Source organism: Pteronotus mesoamericanus, unplaced genomic scaffold (genome assembly GCF_021234165.1).
Source record: "Pteronotus mesoamericanus isolate MK-2021 breed Mesoamerican mustached bat unplaced genomic scaffold, CSHL_Meso_final contig_173, whole genome shotgun sequence".
In the NCBI taxonomy this organism is placed as follows: Eukaryota; Metazoa; Chordata; class Mammalia; order Chiroptera; family Mormoopidae; genus Pteronotus; species Pteronotus mesoamericanus.
Genome location: NW_026555072.1, coordinates 13,438,411 through 13,453,290, shown reverse-complemented (window position 1 = coordinate 13,453,290; position 14,880 = coordinate 13,438,411). Strand labels below are relative to the sequence as shown.

Genomic DNA, 14,880 nt, shown 5'->3' with positions numbered 1-14,880 from the left:
GAGGTGGGTGTTGGTGACTGGAGTGGGTTAGAGGAGTGATTTCAGGCAGAGCAAGTAGAAGACCTGAACTCCTGGAGGTAAATGGACAGTGTTACACAATGAGACATATGAAGAATGTAGAGGCAAAGAGATGGAAGTAAGGAGTGATGTGAGATCAGACCAGGAAAACCAGTAAAGGACCTCCTAGGACAGTGTTATTTAATGCTGTATGTCTCAGTTCATTAGTGGGATATGCAATCACTATAATGGGGCACTACCAGTATTAAAACAATGAAATGGAATATATCAAAATGCATCTCACCTAGGAAGGGCAAATGTTGATTTATAAAACTTTATGTCTGTGTCTGTGCTTCCTACATGACAATGTAAAATATATTTCTTACTGAAGGTCACAGCCGAAAAAAAAAAAATGTTTGAGAAAGAGTTGTGAGCCCTGATAGGAGCTTAGATTTTATTGTGAAGGCTGTGGAATCTCAGGAAGGTTTTAAGATGGGAGTGTTTTAATTAGTTTGCATTTTAGAAAGGTCATGCTAATAGCTTTGTGCAAAACAAATCAGGCAGTACAGATGTGGAATGGGTAGCCTGACTAGAATCTATAAGTGAAGCAATAGAGGAATGATAAAGGCATCAGCTAAGGTACAAATCGGGAGTGTGGAGAGAATTCTGCAGGTTAGAGGTATGTTATGGAGGTAGATTTGACTAGATTTAGTGGCTGGTTATAGAAAGAGAAGGGGCAGGTCTGCGGGAGAAGATCTGAGTTCAGTTTTGAAATGTTGGAATTGATTTGCTTTGCAGAATACTGGAGCCCCTATTAGATTTACTTATCTCAGGTCCCAGAAAAAGTTCTGGTCTTGGTACATTGGGTTGAAGGTTGTCGATGGATAAATTGTTGATGAAGCATAAGGTATTGAAAATAACTACGAGGAGGGTAGAGTATGAAAGAGTACGAGACAGGTATCATTAATTACAGAGTTTACAAGATATTTAAGTCTTAGAAGAATGAGAACATACAGTCTGAAAAAGTTACAGGAAAACCAGGAGAGTATGGTGTCAAGGAAGCTAAGGAAGGGGGGGTGTGTCAAGAGATGGTAGGAACCATGTTCAGTGTGACAGAGACAGAGTGTATGATAAGGACTTAGGTTGTGGAGTGGTCAGTTGTCTGTGGTATCTGATGGGCTGATACTCAAAAGGACTGCATTTAGGCCAGAGAAGGATAAATTTGGGCTGGGGGCCAGTTTCAATAGGGCATTCAAATTAGTCTGCGAAATGAAGTTTTATGGGGTATATTCATTTCAGCAAAGTGTGGGATTTTGCTGAGATACTTTACTTTGCAGGGCATTGGCTTGTCAGGATGGGGATGATGCCGTACTCCCAATTTGTACCTTGTTGGCTGTTTGACTTGGGGGAGTAGGATGAGTTAGAAAAGAATCTCAAAATTCTAGAACTAGAGGTAACTCCAGTATTTACAAAATAATTCGTGGTATGGACATACCGATAAGTTCTCCTTGGGATCCATTCACACTATTGTTTGCCAACTTTGTTGTCTCCTGGAGACAATGAATTAGGTTGCACATGTCATTTTTTAAAAGATTTTATTTATGTACTCTTAGAAAAAGGGGAAGGGAGGGAGAAAGAGAGGAATGTGTGAAAGACACATCCATCAGCTGCCTCTTGCACACACCCAACTGGGACTTGGCCTGCAACCCAGGCATATTCCCTGATCAGGAATCGAACTGGCAACATTTTAGTTCACAGGCCGGTGCTCAATCCACTGAGCCACACCGGCCAGGGCTGGTTGCACATATGTCAGCTGTGTAGATTCAGACAGAAGGCATGACAGTCTCTGGGAAGAATGTGAAAAGAACTGCTCTTAGGCTTTTGAATTGTAATAATTTTAATTATAATGTGGTTTTATGAAAGTTCTATTTATATAAATATTTAGGACAAAAATAAAGTATATAGAATTCTAATTAAGTGTGTGTGTGTGTGTGTGTGTGTGTGTGTGTGTGTGTGTATAAATAAAATTCATTATCTTATAGAGTGATATTGGAAGGTCATCCAGAAATACTCTTGAATATCAAAGTTCATGTGGTTGAGCAGATTTTTGAGCTGTTAAACGAGAATAATACAAAGGTGGAATGCATATACTTCGGCTCTGCTTACTTTGGAACATCAAAGATTAGACATGCATATCTATACAACAATAGCCCAGCATCTGTAAATTGGGTGGCTATAATACAAAATGATTCAGTTGGAGAAGAATTGGTAAGTAAATAGTGCAACAGAAGATCAAGTATTATGTTTTCAAACAGATTATTTTGAATTTATTTATAACAACAAGCTGGTCTTGTCTTTTCTCCTTCCTCCCCTCCCCTCCCCTCCCCTCCCCTCCCATTCCCTCCCATCTTCCCCGCTCCCCTATCCCCCTCCCCTTCTCTTCCCTTCACTTCTCTTCTTTTTCTTTAGAGCCAGGAAAGATTTTTTGATTGAGAAGACCCAGTTTGAGAAGATGGGAAAACTAATTCTCAAATCCATCTTCCCAACAAGCTGTTTAATTGTTTCATTATTCTAAATATGTTTTAACATGCAGATGGATAAGTTTTCATTTCATGTGTCTTCAAGAGTAACCTGAAAAAGTTCAGCAAATTGAACTAACATTGATAGTGATATATCTGAAGTAAATCAGACAAGTGTTTCTCATAAATCAGTGACTAATTGTGGGGGTTTTTGCTCTCATCAGTTTCTTAAAAGTTCTTTAAATTTTATGATGTACCTTGTTCAAATTTATGTATGAAACTTTAAAGACACATGTGTTCTCTATCTTCTGGTTGCTGGAATTTCTATAATTATTTTATGACCTCTTAAAATATTTTACTTTGTATTTTGCCTTAATACTCTTTTATTTCTGATTTTATATTACAGGGTACGAATATTCAACAAAGAACAGATGTTGCTATAAATAATCTTGCCTACTTAAGACAAATAAGGAACATAGATATTACCACTTTTATGGCCTGTTTTCCTAATGAAGGGAGTTTACTACCTTATGAAAAGATTAAAATTACATTTTGTTTCAGCCCAAAGTAAGCAAAAATTAATTCCTTTGAGATGTTACTTATTAATGAAAAATACATTAACCATACATTCATCAGATTGACTTTAATATTAAAACTTGTCAGGAGGGACAAATTGGCTTTTTCTTATTATGGTTCTAAGTATTTCTAATGTGCTTAATGATATTTCCAATACTTAAAAATATGATTCTAAATACTTCATGTTAAATTAAAAATTTCTCCAGACTCTGGGGCCATGGGGTGGTAGAAGTGGAAGTTTTGGGTTGTTTGGGATTGTTGCTCCAAACCAATCTGTGCAACCAAGACCTTGTTGTCCCTACAGAAGCAGCCAGGTTATGGCCATTGTCAGCAGTAGGTTCTAGGTGCCTCCAGAGAAGATATGGTGCTTCTGCCAGGGAAAAAGTGCTTGCTGACTATCATGAATTTTAAGCCAAAACAGTAGCCGGGATCAACAACAGTGGGTTGCTGAAATTTATACAGACTTTGAGGGCTTTTGCTGATAGATATTTTCACAATTCTTAGTCCTTGGTTTGGTTATTTAGTTTGAAAATATATTTGGAAATGCTATTTTTAAATATGGAGTAGCAATTTCAGCTACACTTGAGAGGTGGTAGTGTGTGGTGATAACTCATCTAATTATAAGTATGTTTACTCTTATTTGTAAGAAGTCTGAAGGGTTAATATCCTACTTTCTAGGGCTATAGGGTCCCTTGGGGACACCAGCTGTTTGCTGAAAACCGACTTGGGTAAGGAAGGGAATACACCAAGTAATTGTTCTATTTGTACAATCTTTACTTGCCTTGTTTCTCATACCTTCATATAGGAAATTTCTTTGGTGAATCTGTAATATTCTGTCTGATACATAATCTTTGAAGTTCTAAGTACTTATTTTTTTTCCATGGCAGCATGGTTACTTTGAGAGTCTAGTATAAACTCACAGATATGAGTATGATTTGAAGTCATAGTTGTATGCTTTCCCAGCATTCTATTTGCATTCTTATGTAATATGTCACATCAGCCTTCTGTGTATGTATTTGAGTACCCACTGCTAGAAAAGCTGACCTCTAGTCAAGGCAAGTGAAGACAGCCCGTGTATAGGCCTGTGATGTAACCTACCTCTGTCTTTGGTCCTGCTTCTCCTCTTCCCATCTTTCCTTGCTTGTTCTCCAAATTAGCTGTTCTCCTCTAACAAGAGTGTGGCTAGCAATATGTGCTTAGTCTATGGGAGGAGCAGTTATGTAACAGAGGTTTGCAATTACACCCAGGGGTAAGAGGAAATATTTAAGAGAATTGAACAGACTGCTTAGCCAGCAATGAACTGTACGTACAAGAAAAAAAAGTAAAGAAAAAAGAAAGACTTTACATAAAAAGTGGCATTAGAGCTGGACCTTGATGACTTAGTGCTTTTAAATAATCCTTGTCTTGCAAATGTTGGCTTGAACTCTTTTTTTTTTTTTTTGGATCTTTACATTTTGTGGCCTTCTTTTGGCAAGTCTCTATGTCTGTGCAGTAATATTGGAAAATGGATCACAGCCATTTTTATTCCTGAACTTTCATCTATTTGCATAGATTTAAGGATTCAGTTGATATTCCCTTGTCAGAGGTAACAAAGTGTATTATCTTTGCTTTAAAAATAACTGATTGTAATTTTTTACAGGCTAACCGGTGATCATACAATGGATGGCGATCCTTCACACAGGCAAGACTATGTTGTCTTTCTGAGATTTGACACTGTAGGAAGTAAGGATGGGTTTTTGAGAGATGATAACACTAAAGCCATCAAAAGTAAGTGTGAAATGAATGTAATCATCAAGTGTACAGCAGTTTAAATTGTTTAAGAGTTTGGACATCAATATTTATAGAGGCAATATAATAAAAATATACAATTATTGAATAGAAGGAAAATGCAAACATAATCAAGAGAACTTAAACTGTCTTTTGTGGCATGTAAAGAAAAAAATCAACCTCATAATCATTTATATAATAATCTTCCAAATGAAACTTAGAAGGCTTTATTATTTTAAAATGACATTAGACAAATGTGATCTAGAGCAGCAATTTTCAACTGGTGTCCCAGAAGAATTCTTAAAACATGCAGTACCTGACTATTTAATCAGGGGCACTGACCTCTTTTTCTTTAGATTGTCAAGTGAAAAAATGACAGGAGCCAACAGAACAATAGCCAGCCAGTGTGCATGAGTAAAAATTATACCTATTGCTTTTGCCAGATTAGCAAAAGATATATTTTTTGGTGTGCTACAGATTTTAGTAATTTGTTTATATGTGCCATGAGATCAAAAAGGTTGAAAATTGCTGATCATAGTTTAAGGAGTGAAAAAACAAATAAAAAACCCCCCCAAACCTGGCCTCTTTTCCTATGTAATTCTGTAATGGAACTACTGGCTTCTATTGCCTGCCACCAAAGAAACCGTGACTCCCAACGCTGGAGTCTTATGAAAAATAAGTAACTATTTATTCAAAAGTTATGCAGGTTCAGAATAATAGCCAAATTCTGTTTTTAAGTCCTAAGGTCCCTTAAATCTTAACACCTATAAACACACACAGTCCTGCCTCCCTTTGTCAAACCAGTCCAGTCAGAAGTACTGTTTCTCAGGAAAAGAAATAGAAGTCTGTATCTTGGCTAGGAGGATTCCCGTTTTAACATTCTGGCTTCTCCTAGTCGTCTGTGTTGGCTTACGCTCCCGCTCTTAATCCAAAACCAGGTGGCCCCTTCTCATGGAAGGCCAGTGAGGGTCCTTCTGCATCCTTTCAAACTGCGTGGCCAAGACCTCATGGCTGCCCCAAGCTTGAGTTTAAATCCTCACCCTGCCCCTCCTCCATAATCCCATCTCCAACTCTTCCCACAGAGGGTTACATCCGCCCTTACTCTGGTCTCTTCCGTCTTTCTCAGCTGCCATTTTTAGTCTGGGCAGGCCTGGCCCCGTGCAGCAGGAACCGCCTTCCTGCTCTCTTGCAGGTGCTGTGGCTGGGGAGCTCCCTGGGGCTGCATGGGGGGGGGGGCGGTTAGAGTCACACCCATCTCCCTGGCTCTGAGCTTGGCAGGCATAGCTATTAGCATTACTAAAACACTGGCCAAGTTCTTTAGATATGCAAAGTATCTCTCAATGGCCCTGCTCTGCTACCCCTTCCCCCAGCTATGTTAGTGGGTTTTTCGGGCTTTTCAGCCTGTTAACAGTCCTAGGTTGTCTCTTAGAGATTGATATGGGAACAAAGGACCCACTACGTCTCTACCAGATCCTCAGCTCTTAGAATCTATATACAGTAACACTCCAAGAACAACACCTAGAGATCTGGTAAATAGGGTACAGTATCCTATTATAGGATATTTATAAGTGCATGTGCTTTGCAGGCCGCATTCAAGATACATTGCATTTTTTACATTCTTGGGTAATACTGGATGGGCTGCAGTGAGCAAAAATGGAAGAAGATTTGGAGGTCAGCTTAACAAGACAGATCAATAGGAAAATAAAGATATAGGCAGGTGAGGGATCAAATCCAGAAAGATGAGCCATGGCAAGTCAAGAATCTAAAAGATTTGCCTGTCAGTACAGTGATACACAGGGAGGGGCAAAAGTAGGTTCACAGTTGTGAATATGCGAAACACAGAGTTTATCCTTGTCTTACTATTTATAAATTACTGTGTTTTCAATGTGAATAACTGTAAACCCATTTTTGCCCCACACTGGAGATTACTGAGCAGGGCTGAACTGTGTTCATAGGGCAGGAATTGATTGCTCTGTTAATATTTATGTCATGGTTTGTGATATTGAGCTCCAAGCTCTGTCTGATAGAACATTTGTTCAAGGATTACAAGTCAATCTAGTTTTGAGTGGCTAGAGATGGAGGTGCTAGCTTTGCCATAAAGGTAATTTAGACTCTAGGATTGGCTAGTAAGAGCATCAGTGCAGAAACATAAACATTTTATTTGGATTCTAGCTACGTTGCTCTCCCTGCAAAACTGTTCTTTCTCCCAATTAGAACGTACAATTCATAGGTCCTATCTTTTTTCTAGTATCTCCAAAAGTTCATGGTTCTGTTATTATCCAGCTTATATTCCCACTGTCCATTATTTTAGTCACCTTTTTCCACATACACGAAAATATCTTGGCCCATCTCCTGTAATGACTGAGTGGAAAATCTCTAATCTCAGCCTACTCTGTGTCTGCACCTGGGAGGCTAATTGTGATGGAGAAAATACAAAACCATCCTGTGAGGTTTCACTTTTTAATCTACAATCACTAACCCAAAGAGGCTGGTTTAAGCTGTTTGCATTCTTCCATTCATTCACATTCTAACAATATGAGATTGATATCACACTTTCTCTTTTCACCTCAAACTTTCAGTACTTCCTCCTTCATCTTAACTCTAAATTTGTAAATACATTAAGTGACCTAGTAGACATTTTCATTTGGACGTCTACCAGGCATCTCAAACTTAACATGTCCAAAACAAGAACTCCTGGCTTCCCCATAGCTTGTCCCTCCTGCATTCTTTCTTGTCTCAAGAAGTGGCAATTCCATCACTTCAGTTGCTCAGGCCAAAAACCTTAGCAGCATCATTGATTATGTGTTTTATTTCCTATTCTATGTGCAATCCATCAACGAGTTTTATTAACTCTACCCTCAAAACTATATCTTAAATCTAACCATTTCTCCCCACCCTTCTACTACTCTTACTCAGACATATTTGGTTCCTTAGGATTTTGGAACATGCCAAGCAAATTCCTATCTTAGAGTCCTTGTCCTTGCTGTTCTAACTGGAATGCACTTTTACTAGATTTTCTTCTAGAGTTTCTTTATATTTTTGCTCCAATGTCTCCCCATCAGAGATGCCTTTTTGGACTTCCCCATATAAAAGAGCAGTCCCAAGATGATGTGCTCTGTCTTGCCATTGTAATGTAGGAAAAATAATTTTCCTTCAACTCTTCTAAGTCCTTGGTTGAAACCCTTTATACTAAAAGACAGATAGATAACAGGAGAAAAAACAAAGAGAAGTTCAATAACTAATGTGTATTTCCAGCATACATGGGAGATATCCAGGAAAACTCAGTAACTCTTTGAAATGCCCAAGCCCCCACCTTAAATACTATCTCCAGCTAAAGACAAAAGAAGATGTTGGGGGTGGGGAGCCATTGTGGCAGCTTCTTTGGCAGAGCCCAGCAAAGGAGGGTAAGGTCATGCAGGTTTAAGCCTCTGCTTCTCCATCCATAAGAGTTCCTTCCAGGTACAGAGAGGGAGACACCATTACAAAGGGATAGTTCCCTTTTAAATGTAAATATCCCTTACAAAACCTAACTTCCAGGTTTCAGAGCTTTTCCTGTGTCTGCTGCTTCCAAAATAATAACCCTTATGCCAAAGAGGCATATTCAGGGGTGACAAATTCTGCTCCCCTTCACCCTATGTTACCTTTCCCCATATCACTTACTGTTTCTGAAATGCCATGTATTTACTTATTTATGTTATTACCAATGTCACCTCACTAGAATGTAAAGTCCATGACAGCAGGGATGTTGTCTGTTTTACTCACTGCTGTTATCCCCAAGGCCTAGAAGAGTACTTGGCACCCAGGAAGCACTCACTGTTTTTGCTGAATGAAAGATTGAATGAGCTACCCAGAGCGCTCATCAAGTCTTTCAGATGACGCTTTTTGGACTGGGCACATATATCATGGATTCCCAAAACACTTCTTATGTTAACAAGCTGCTTTTCTTTTCTTTTTCCTTTTTTTTCTTTTTCTCTTTTAAAGCTGATCGATTTGAGAAATTGGAATTAGCCCTGACGGGCTCGGGACTTCCTGTTGTATTACAGTTTGATTCAGGAAAGATTCTTAATTTTGCACCTTGTTCCATGGGTGAGCAGTCAGAGGTTTCGTTTACTATGGAAAATCTATGCAAATCACTTCCTGTGATATACCACTTTAAAAAAATTGCAAATTTTAGAATTGACCCTGAAAGAGGCAAGGTTGGTGAAGGATGCATGCAGGTAAGATAGTTTTTCTATGGTTTCTATACTGTAAATATTTTAGGGTTTGCTAAAATGCCTTGGAGAGGATTAAAAACTACATTTGTTACACCAGTGTTTCTAAATTCTATCTCTTCTGTGGCCTAGTTATGAATACTTTTGTACTGGTACTCACATGGTATCTATAATTATTTAAGTGCCTTTCATGTGCCCAGAAAAGCATTTGACACTATAGGCAATGTAAAGAAGTGCGAAAAATAGTTACCGCTTCTAAACATTTTTTTTTTTCTGAGAGAGTATTTATTTATCTAGTGCCCAAGAGGTTGGCCCCTAAGCTTAAATATCCAGCACGGAGTCTTGGCACTCGCTGCGTGAGTGGGTGCAGGAATGGGTCCCGCAGCCCTTGTCTAGGCAGTGGGACCCAGGGAAAGCCGTGGGATGCCCCTAGGCCAGTAGCTGCCAGTAGCAACAAAAGGTGAAAAGGAGGTGGGAGGCGGGCACTCATCCCAATCCCAGAGATGCCAGGGGAGAGCACAGTCCTTGGTGTCCATTGCCAGACTGAAGGTTGGCCAAACTGGGGTGCACACATGTGGCAGAAGTGAAGGTCCAGTGCCGTGGGCAGAGACTGTAGCCCAGGTGCCCGCCCCAGTGGCAGCTAACCCGAGACAGGAGAGAGGGGTCATGGCAGTTTTGCCTTCGAGGGGCCCAGGCCTTGTCCTCCTGTGAAGGGAGGTGATATGGGGCAAATGGTCTGAGTACTTGCTAAAGAGGTGAGTTTCTGAGCCTTTCACATGTCCCCTCTCTCGCCTTCAGCCCCCAGTTCTTCAGAGGCTGTTATGGAAGGCATCCCACAGCCACTAGTCCCCAGCATTGTGTGTCTGGGGCACAGTGAGGGCTGGCGGGTCCCGGGGCAGGCTGGCATCAGGAGGGCCTTCATCATCGGATAGGCCAGCATCGGATGGGTAGGAGCTGTCCGAGTGCAGACCGGATGGCAGGTCCAGGCATAGGCTCAGGTACTTACATACCAGGATCCTCATTTAAAGGGCCCACAGTGGCCTTCTGCAGCCCTACCACCTTCTTGTGCAGTCATCTGGGACATAGGCAGCGTGGCTGTTCAGACTGTAGATGCACTCCAGCTGCAGCGAGGAGCAAGCGGGGATTGTGGTGAGCAGACTGCTCAGGCTGCCTGGTGGTGGTGGTGGTGGTGGAAAGGGAACGCGAGACAAAGAGCCTGAGCCGCCCTGGTATCTCCTCCAAGGGCAGCCGAGACTGGCTTGAAGAGCAGCTCAGCCTCTTTCCCTCCATTGCTCCACCCGGTAAAATTTTTTTGAATGCACTAAGGAAATGTAAGACATACACAAACAGGGATTAAGAAGACTGAAAAAATGTGTTAAAAAGATCTGTCACAAAGTGATGTAGAAACTCCAAGGTTAGACTGTTAACTTGCAGCTAGGTGGAAAGGTCTTCCTATGACAGTCACACATGAACCAGAACCAGGTCGCCCGGTGATATCAGGGGCTGCTTTTCTCTTTCTCACTAGTGTACTTGGATAACTCATTCCCACAACCTTTAAACCAGGGCTTGGCTGACTGTGGTTCATAAGCTGAATCTGGCCTGCTGCCTGTTCTTTGAGGTTAACTGTTATTGTAATATACCTGCTCTTGTTCGCCTACTGCCTGTGGCTGCTTCTAAGTCCATTTTTCTCTAATATCTTTTGTTGTGCTTTTAGTATCATATCTAGGTAGTCATAGAATATCTAAAGTCATTAAGATTTATTCCTGTTTTTTCTTAGGAATTGTAGCGTATAGATGAAATGTACTACCATTTTGAATTGTATATATGGTTTTAGTTAGAGATCGAGATTCATTCTTTTACATAGAGATGTTCAGTTATTCTAGAATCTTGGCATACTTAACTAAAACAATCAATTGATTGTGAATATAAGAGTTTATTTGTGACCTCAGAATTGTGTTTTACTTATTTATATTTATCCTTATGCCAGTACCACAGTGTAGTCATTACTGTTGTAGTGATTTTTAAAATTGGGAAATGTGAGTCATCAAAGTTTGCTCTTTGTCAGCAATATTTTTTAGCAATTTGGGACCCTTGAAAATCTACATGAATTTTAGAATAAGTATGCAAATTTCTGCAAACAACAACAGAACAACAGCTGGGATTTGTGATAGGAATTGTATTGAATCTATGTCTTTTTGGGAGTGTCACCATTTTAACAATATTAAATCTTGTAATTCATGAAAATTGGATATCTTTCCATTTATTTATGTCTTTTAAAATTTCTTTTAATGGTGCTTTTTAGTTTTCAGTGCTTAAATCTTGCTATTCTTATAAAAATTTATTCCTAAGTAGTCTATTCTTTTTGATTCTATGCAAATGAGATATATTGTTAATTTTGAATTAATTCAAATTAGTTTTAAAACAAATTTAAAATTTAATTAAATGTTAATTTTCTAAGGTATAGAGATGCATTTGACTTTTGTATTTTGACTTTGTTTCCTGTACCTTAAACTCCTTTATTAGTTCTGATAATTTTTAGTGGGTTCTTTGGCATACAAGATCATGTTGTTTGTAAAAAGGGATAATTTTACATCTTCCTTTCCAACCTGGATGGATTTTATTTATTTTTTCTTACCTAATTGCCCTCATTAGAACCTCCGGTATACTATTAAATAGAAATAACAAGAGAGGATGTTTTTCTTATTCCTAATCTTAGAGGAAAGCTTTTATTTTACTCTTTCACCATTAAGTATGATGTTAGCTGTGGGTATTTCATAGGTTGCCTTTATAAACTTTAGGAAGTCCTCTTTTATTTGAAGTGTTTTTTTTTTTTTTTTTTTGGTGTTTTTAGTGTGAAAATGTGCTTTCTCAGATACATTTTCTGTATCTAGCGATAATGCGGTTTTTATCCTTTATTAATGTGGTATACTATATAAATTGACATTTCAGTGTTAAACCTGGGATAAATCACAATTGTACATAGTGAACAATCCATTGCGTGTGTTGTTAGATTCAGATTGATAGTATTTGTTAGAGGAATTTTGTATATATATATTCGTATGGGACCTTAGTCTATAGATTTCTTGAATGTTTTTGGTTTTGACATTAGAGAATAACTGGTACTATAGAACAAGTTTCAAAGTGATCTTTCCTCCTTAGTTTTTGGAATAGGTTCTGAAGTTCGTGCTAAGTGTTCTTTAAATGTTTGTTGCCATTCACCATCAAAGCCATCTGGTTCTGGGCTTTTCTAAGTCAGAAATTTTTTTCATTTCTAATTCAATCTCTTGTTATCCTAGAGCTATTCAGTTTTTCTATTTCTTCTAGAATGTTTTAAAGAATTTTATGTCTAAGAATTTGTTTATATCATCTAGGTTATCTAATTTGTTGTTATATGATTGTTCATCATCATCCCTCCTGCCTTTTGTTATTGATGTAAAATTGATAGTGATGTCTTCTCTTTCATTCCTGATTTTAATAAATTGAAGGCTTTTTTTTTTTTTTTTTTTTGGCTTGGTGGGTCTACCTAAAGATTTTTAAAATCATTGATCATTTCAAAGACATAATTTCAGATTTTTTTATTTTGTTCTCTTTGATACTCTATTTCATTTATTACCACTTTTGTCTTTATTATTCCTTTTCTTCTTTTCACTTTGGGTTTACTTTGCTCTTTTTTTTCCTATTTCCTGAAGTTGAAGTTTAGGTTATTGATTAAAGGCCTTTTTCTTTTTTAATATCGGTTCTTACAGCTATAAATTTACTTCTGTTACCAAACAAAAGTGGAGTTTGGTTGCCCACTGTAACCAATAGGCAAATTCCGGAGGCAAAGATTGGTGAGGAAGGAAAGAGGTCTTTACTTAAAATACTGCACAATTTGGGAGGGTGGCAGATGCTCTGTCTTCAGGCTCATCTCTTCTGCAAAACACAAACAAAATCCAGCCTTTTTCCAAAAGACTAAATCTCCAAAATGCCCAGAATTCCATTCCATCCCAATCTGTCCTTTGGAGCCCCAGGCAGCTAAGCGAGTAGCTCTCTGGCTTCGGGCTCCTCCCTTTTCGAGTCTGCGTGTGTTGTCCTAGCTGCTTTTTGCAACTCAGCTTCCAGGGCCAGCGGATCCTGCAAATGCTCTGGCCAGCACGTCCACGGGGTGGATCCAATAGAGTGCATCTCTCCCTCCCCTCAGTTTATATCTCCCAGCCCAAACTTCTGCACACTCTGACAGGGTCTGGCCCTCCAACCAATCCTGCCTTTTGCTAAGGCTAGACTGACAGGTCTTTCTCCGGCACAGCACCTATCCCTGCTCCCATGCTGACCTCTACAGTCACCAACAAACTGCGTCCTCTAGTCCTACCCCTCACCCAAGCACCGGAAGGAAGTAGGAAGGCTTTTCCCTCAGCCAATCACCATGCTAGGCATGCACATGCTCAATGAAATGACTTCCTCCTCCTGCCTCTTTACCGGGGGTGGGGTAATCAGTTCTCCTGTGCCACGTGGGAGTGGTATGTGCACAAAGCACTAGTTACCCAGGCAACTTGCCACTGCCCCTGCCATCTCTCCTCTGCTCCCACTGGCACTCCCAGCACTGGCCAGGTTATTGGTATCATAGCCACTGCTTTTGCTGCATTGACAAGTTTTGGTATGTTGTGTTTTAGTTTTCCTTTGCCTCAATGTATTTTCTAAATTCCTGTGAGATTTCTTTGACACATTAGGTACTTAGGAGTTTACAGTTTAATTTCTATATATTTCTGAGTTTCCTACATTTCCTTCTCTTTATTAGTCCTTTTTAACAATTTCTATATTTTATTCATACTCTTGATTTTTGTCAAATGTTGTTTTCATATTTACTTTGTTTTATTGAAGTACAGTAGATATAAAACATTATGTTAGTTCCTTTCCACATATGTTATTATATGTTATTTTATGTTATTAATGTTATTTAATACCAATGTTATCAATGATATCAATGTTATTTCCAATAACATTATATTAGTTATAATGATTAAATATTTGTATATATTTTCAAATGATCACCACAGTAAGGCTACCTAACATCTATTACCATACTTAGTTACCAAAATTTCTTTTTTTGTGATAACTTAAATTTTACATTTTTAGCAACTTTCAAATATGAAATACAGTATTACTAACTATAGTCACCATATTGTCCATTATATCTCCATGACTTATTTTTTTATAACTGGAAATTTGTATCATTGGAACCCTTTCACACATTTTGCCCACCATCCTTCCTCCTTCCATCTTCCACCCTTTGTCTCTGGCAGTCACCAGTAACCTGTTCTCTGTATCTATGAGCTGGTTTTGTTTTTTGCTTTTTTGTAAAGATTCCATTTATAAATGAAATCATAGGCTAGCAATTTTTCTCTGATTTATTTCACTTAGAATAATGCCGTCCAAGTCCATCCATATTGTCACAAATAGCAAGATCTCCTTTTTCATGGCTGAATAATATTCCATGTTTTTTTAATCCATGTTAGTGGACACTTAGGTTGTTTTCCTGTATTGGCAATTACAAATAATGGTGCAGTGAACATGGGGGTGTATATATCTTCTTGAATTAGTGTTTTTATTTTCTTCGGATAAGTACCCAGAATTGGAATTGCTGTATCATATGGTAGTTATATTTTTAATTTTTTGAGAAATATCCAAACTGTGTTTCATAGTGAATGCAGCAATTTCCATTCCCACCAACAGTGCACAGGGGTTCCTTTTTCTGTACATTCTTGCCAACACTTGTTATTACTAGTGTTTTCGATAATAGCCATTCTAATAGGTGTGAGGTGATATTGTGCTCT

The 14,880-nt window shown here is 38.6% G+C and overlaps 1 protein-coding gene across 1 annotated transcript in view; it reads left to right on the top strand.

Annotated features, from left to right (window-relative positions):
* Positions 1-14,880, top strand: part of CFAP47 (cilia and flagella associated protein 47) — a 332,513-nt gene that overhangs the window by 14,222 nt on the left and 303,411 nt on the right. Inside the window, exons 5-8 of the mRNA XM_054566336.1 lie at positions 2,040-2,265; positions 2,923-3,083; positions 4,732-4,859; positions 8,841-9,076. Of these exons, the coding sequence (XP_054422311.1) occupies positions 2,040-2,265; positions 2,923-3,083; positions 4,732-4,859; positions 8,841-9,076 (751 nt within the window). The remainder of the gene's footprint in view (positions 1-2,039; positions 2,266-2,922; positions 3,084-4,731; positions 4,860-8,840; positions 9,077-14,880) is intronic.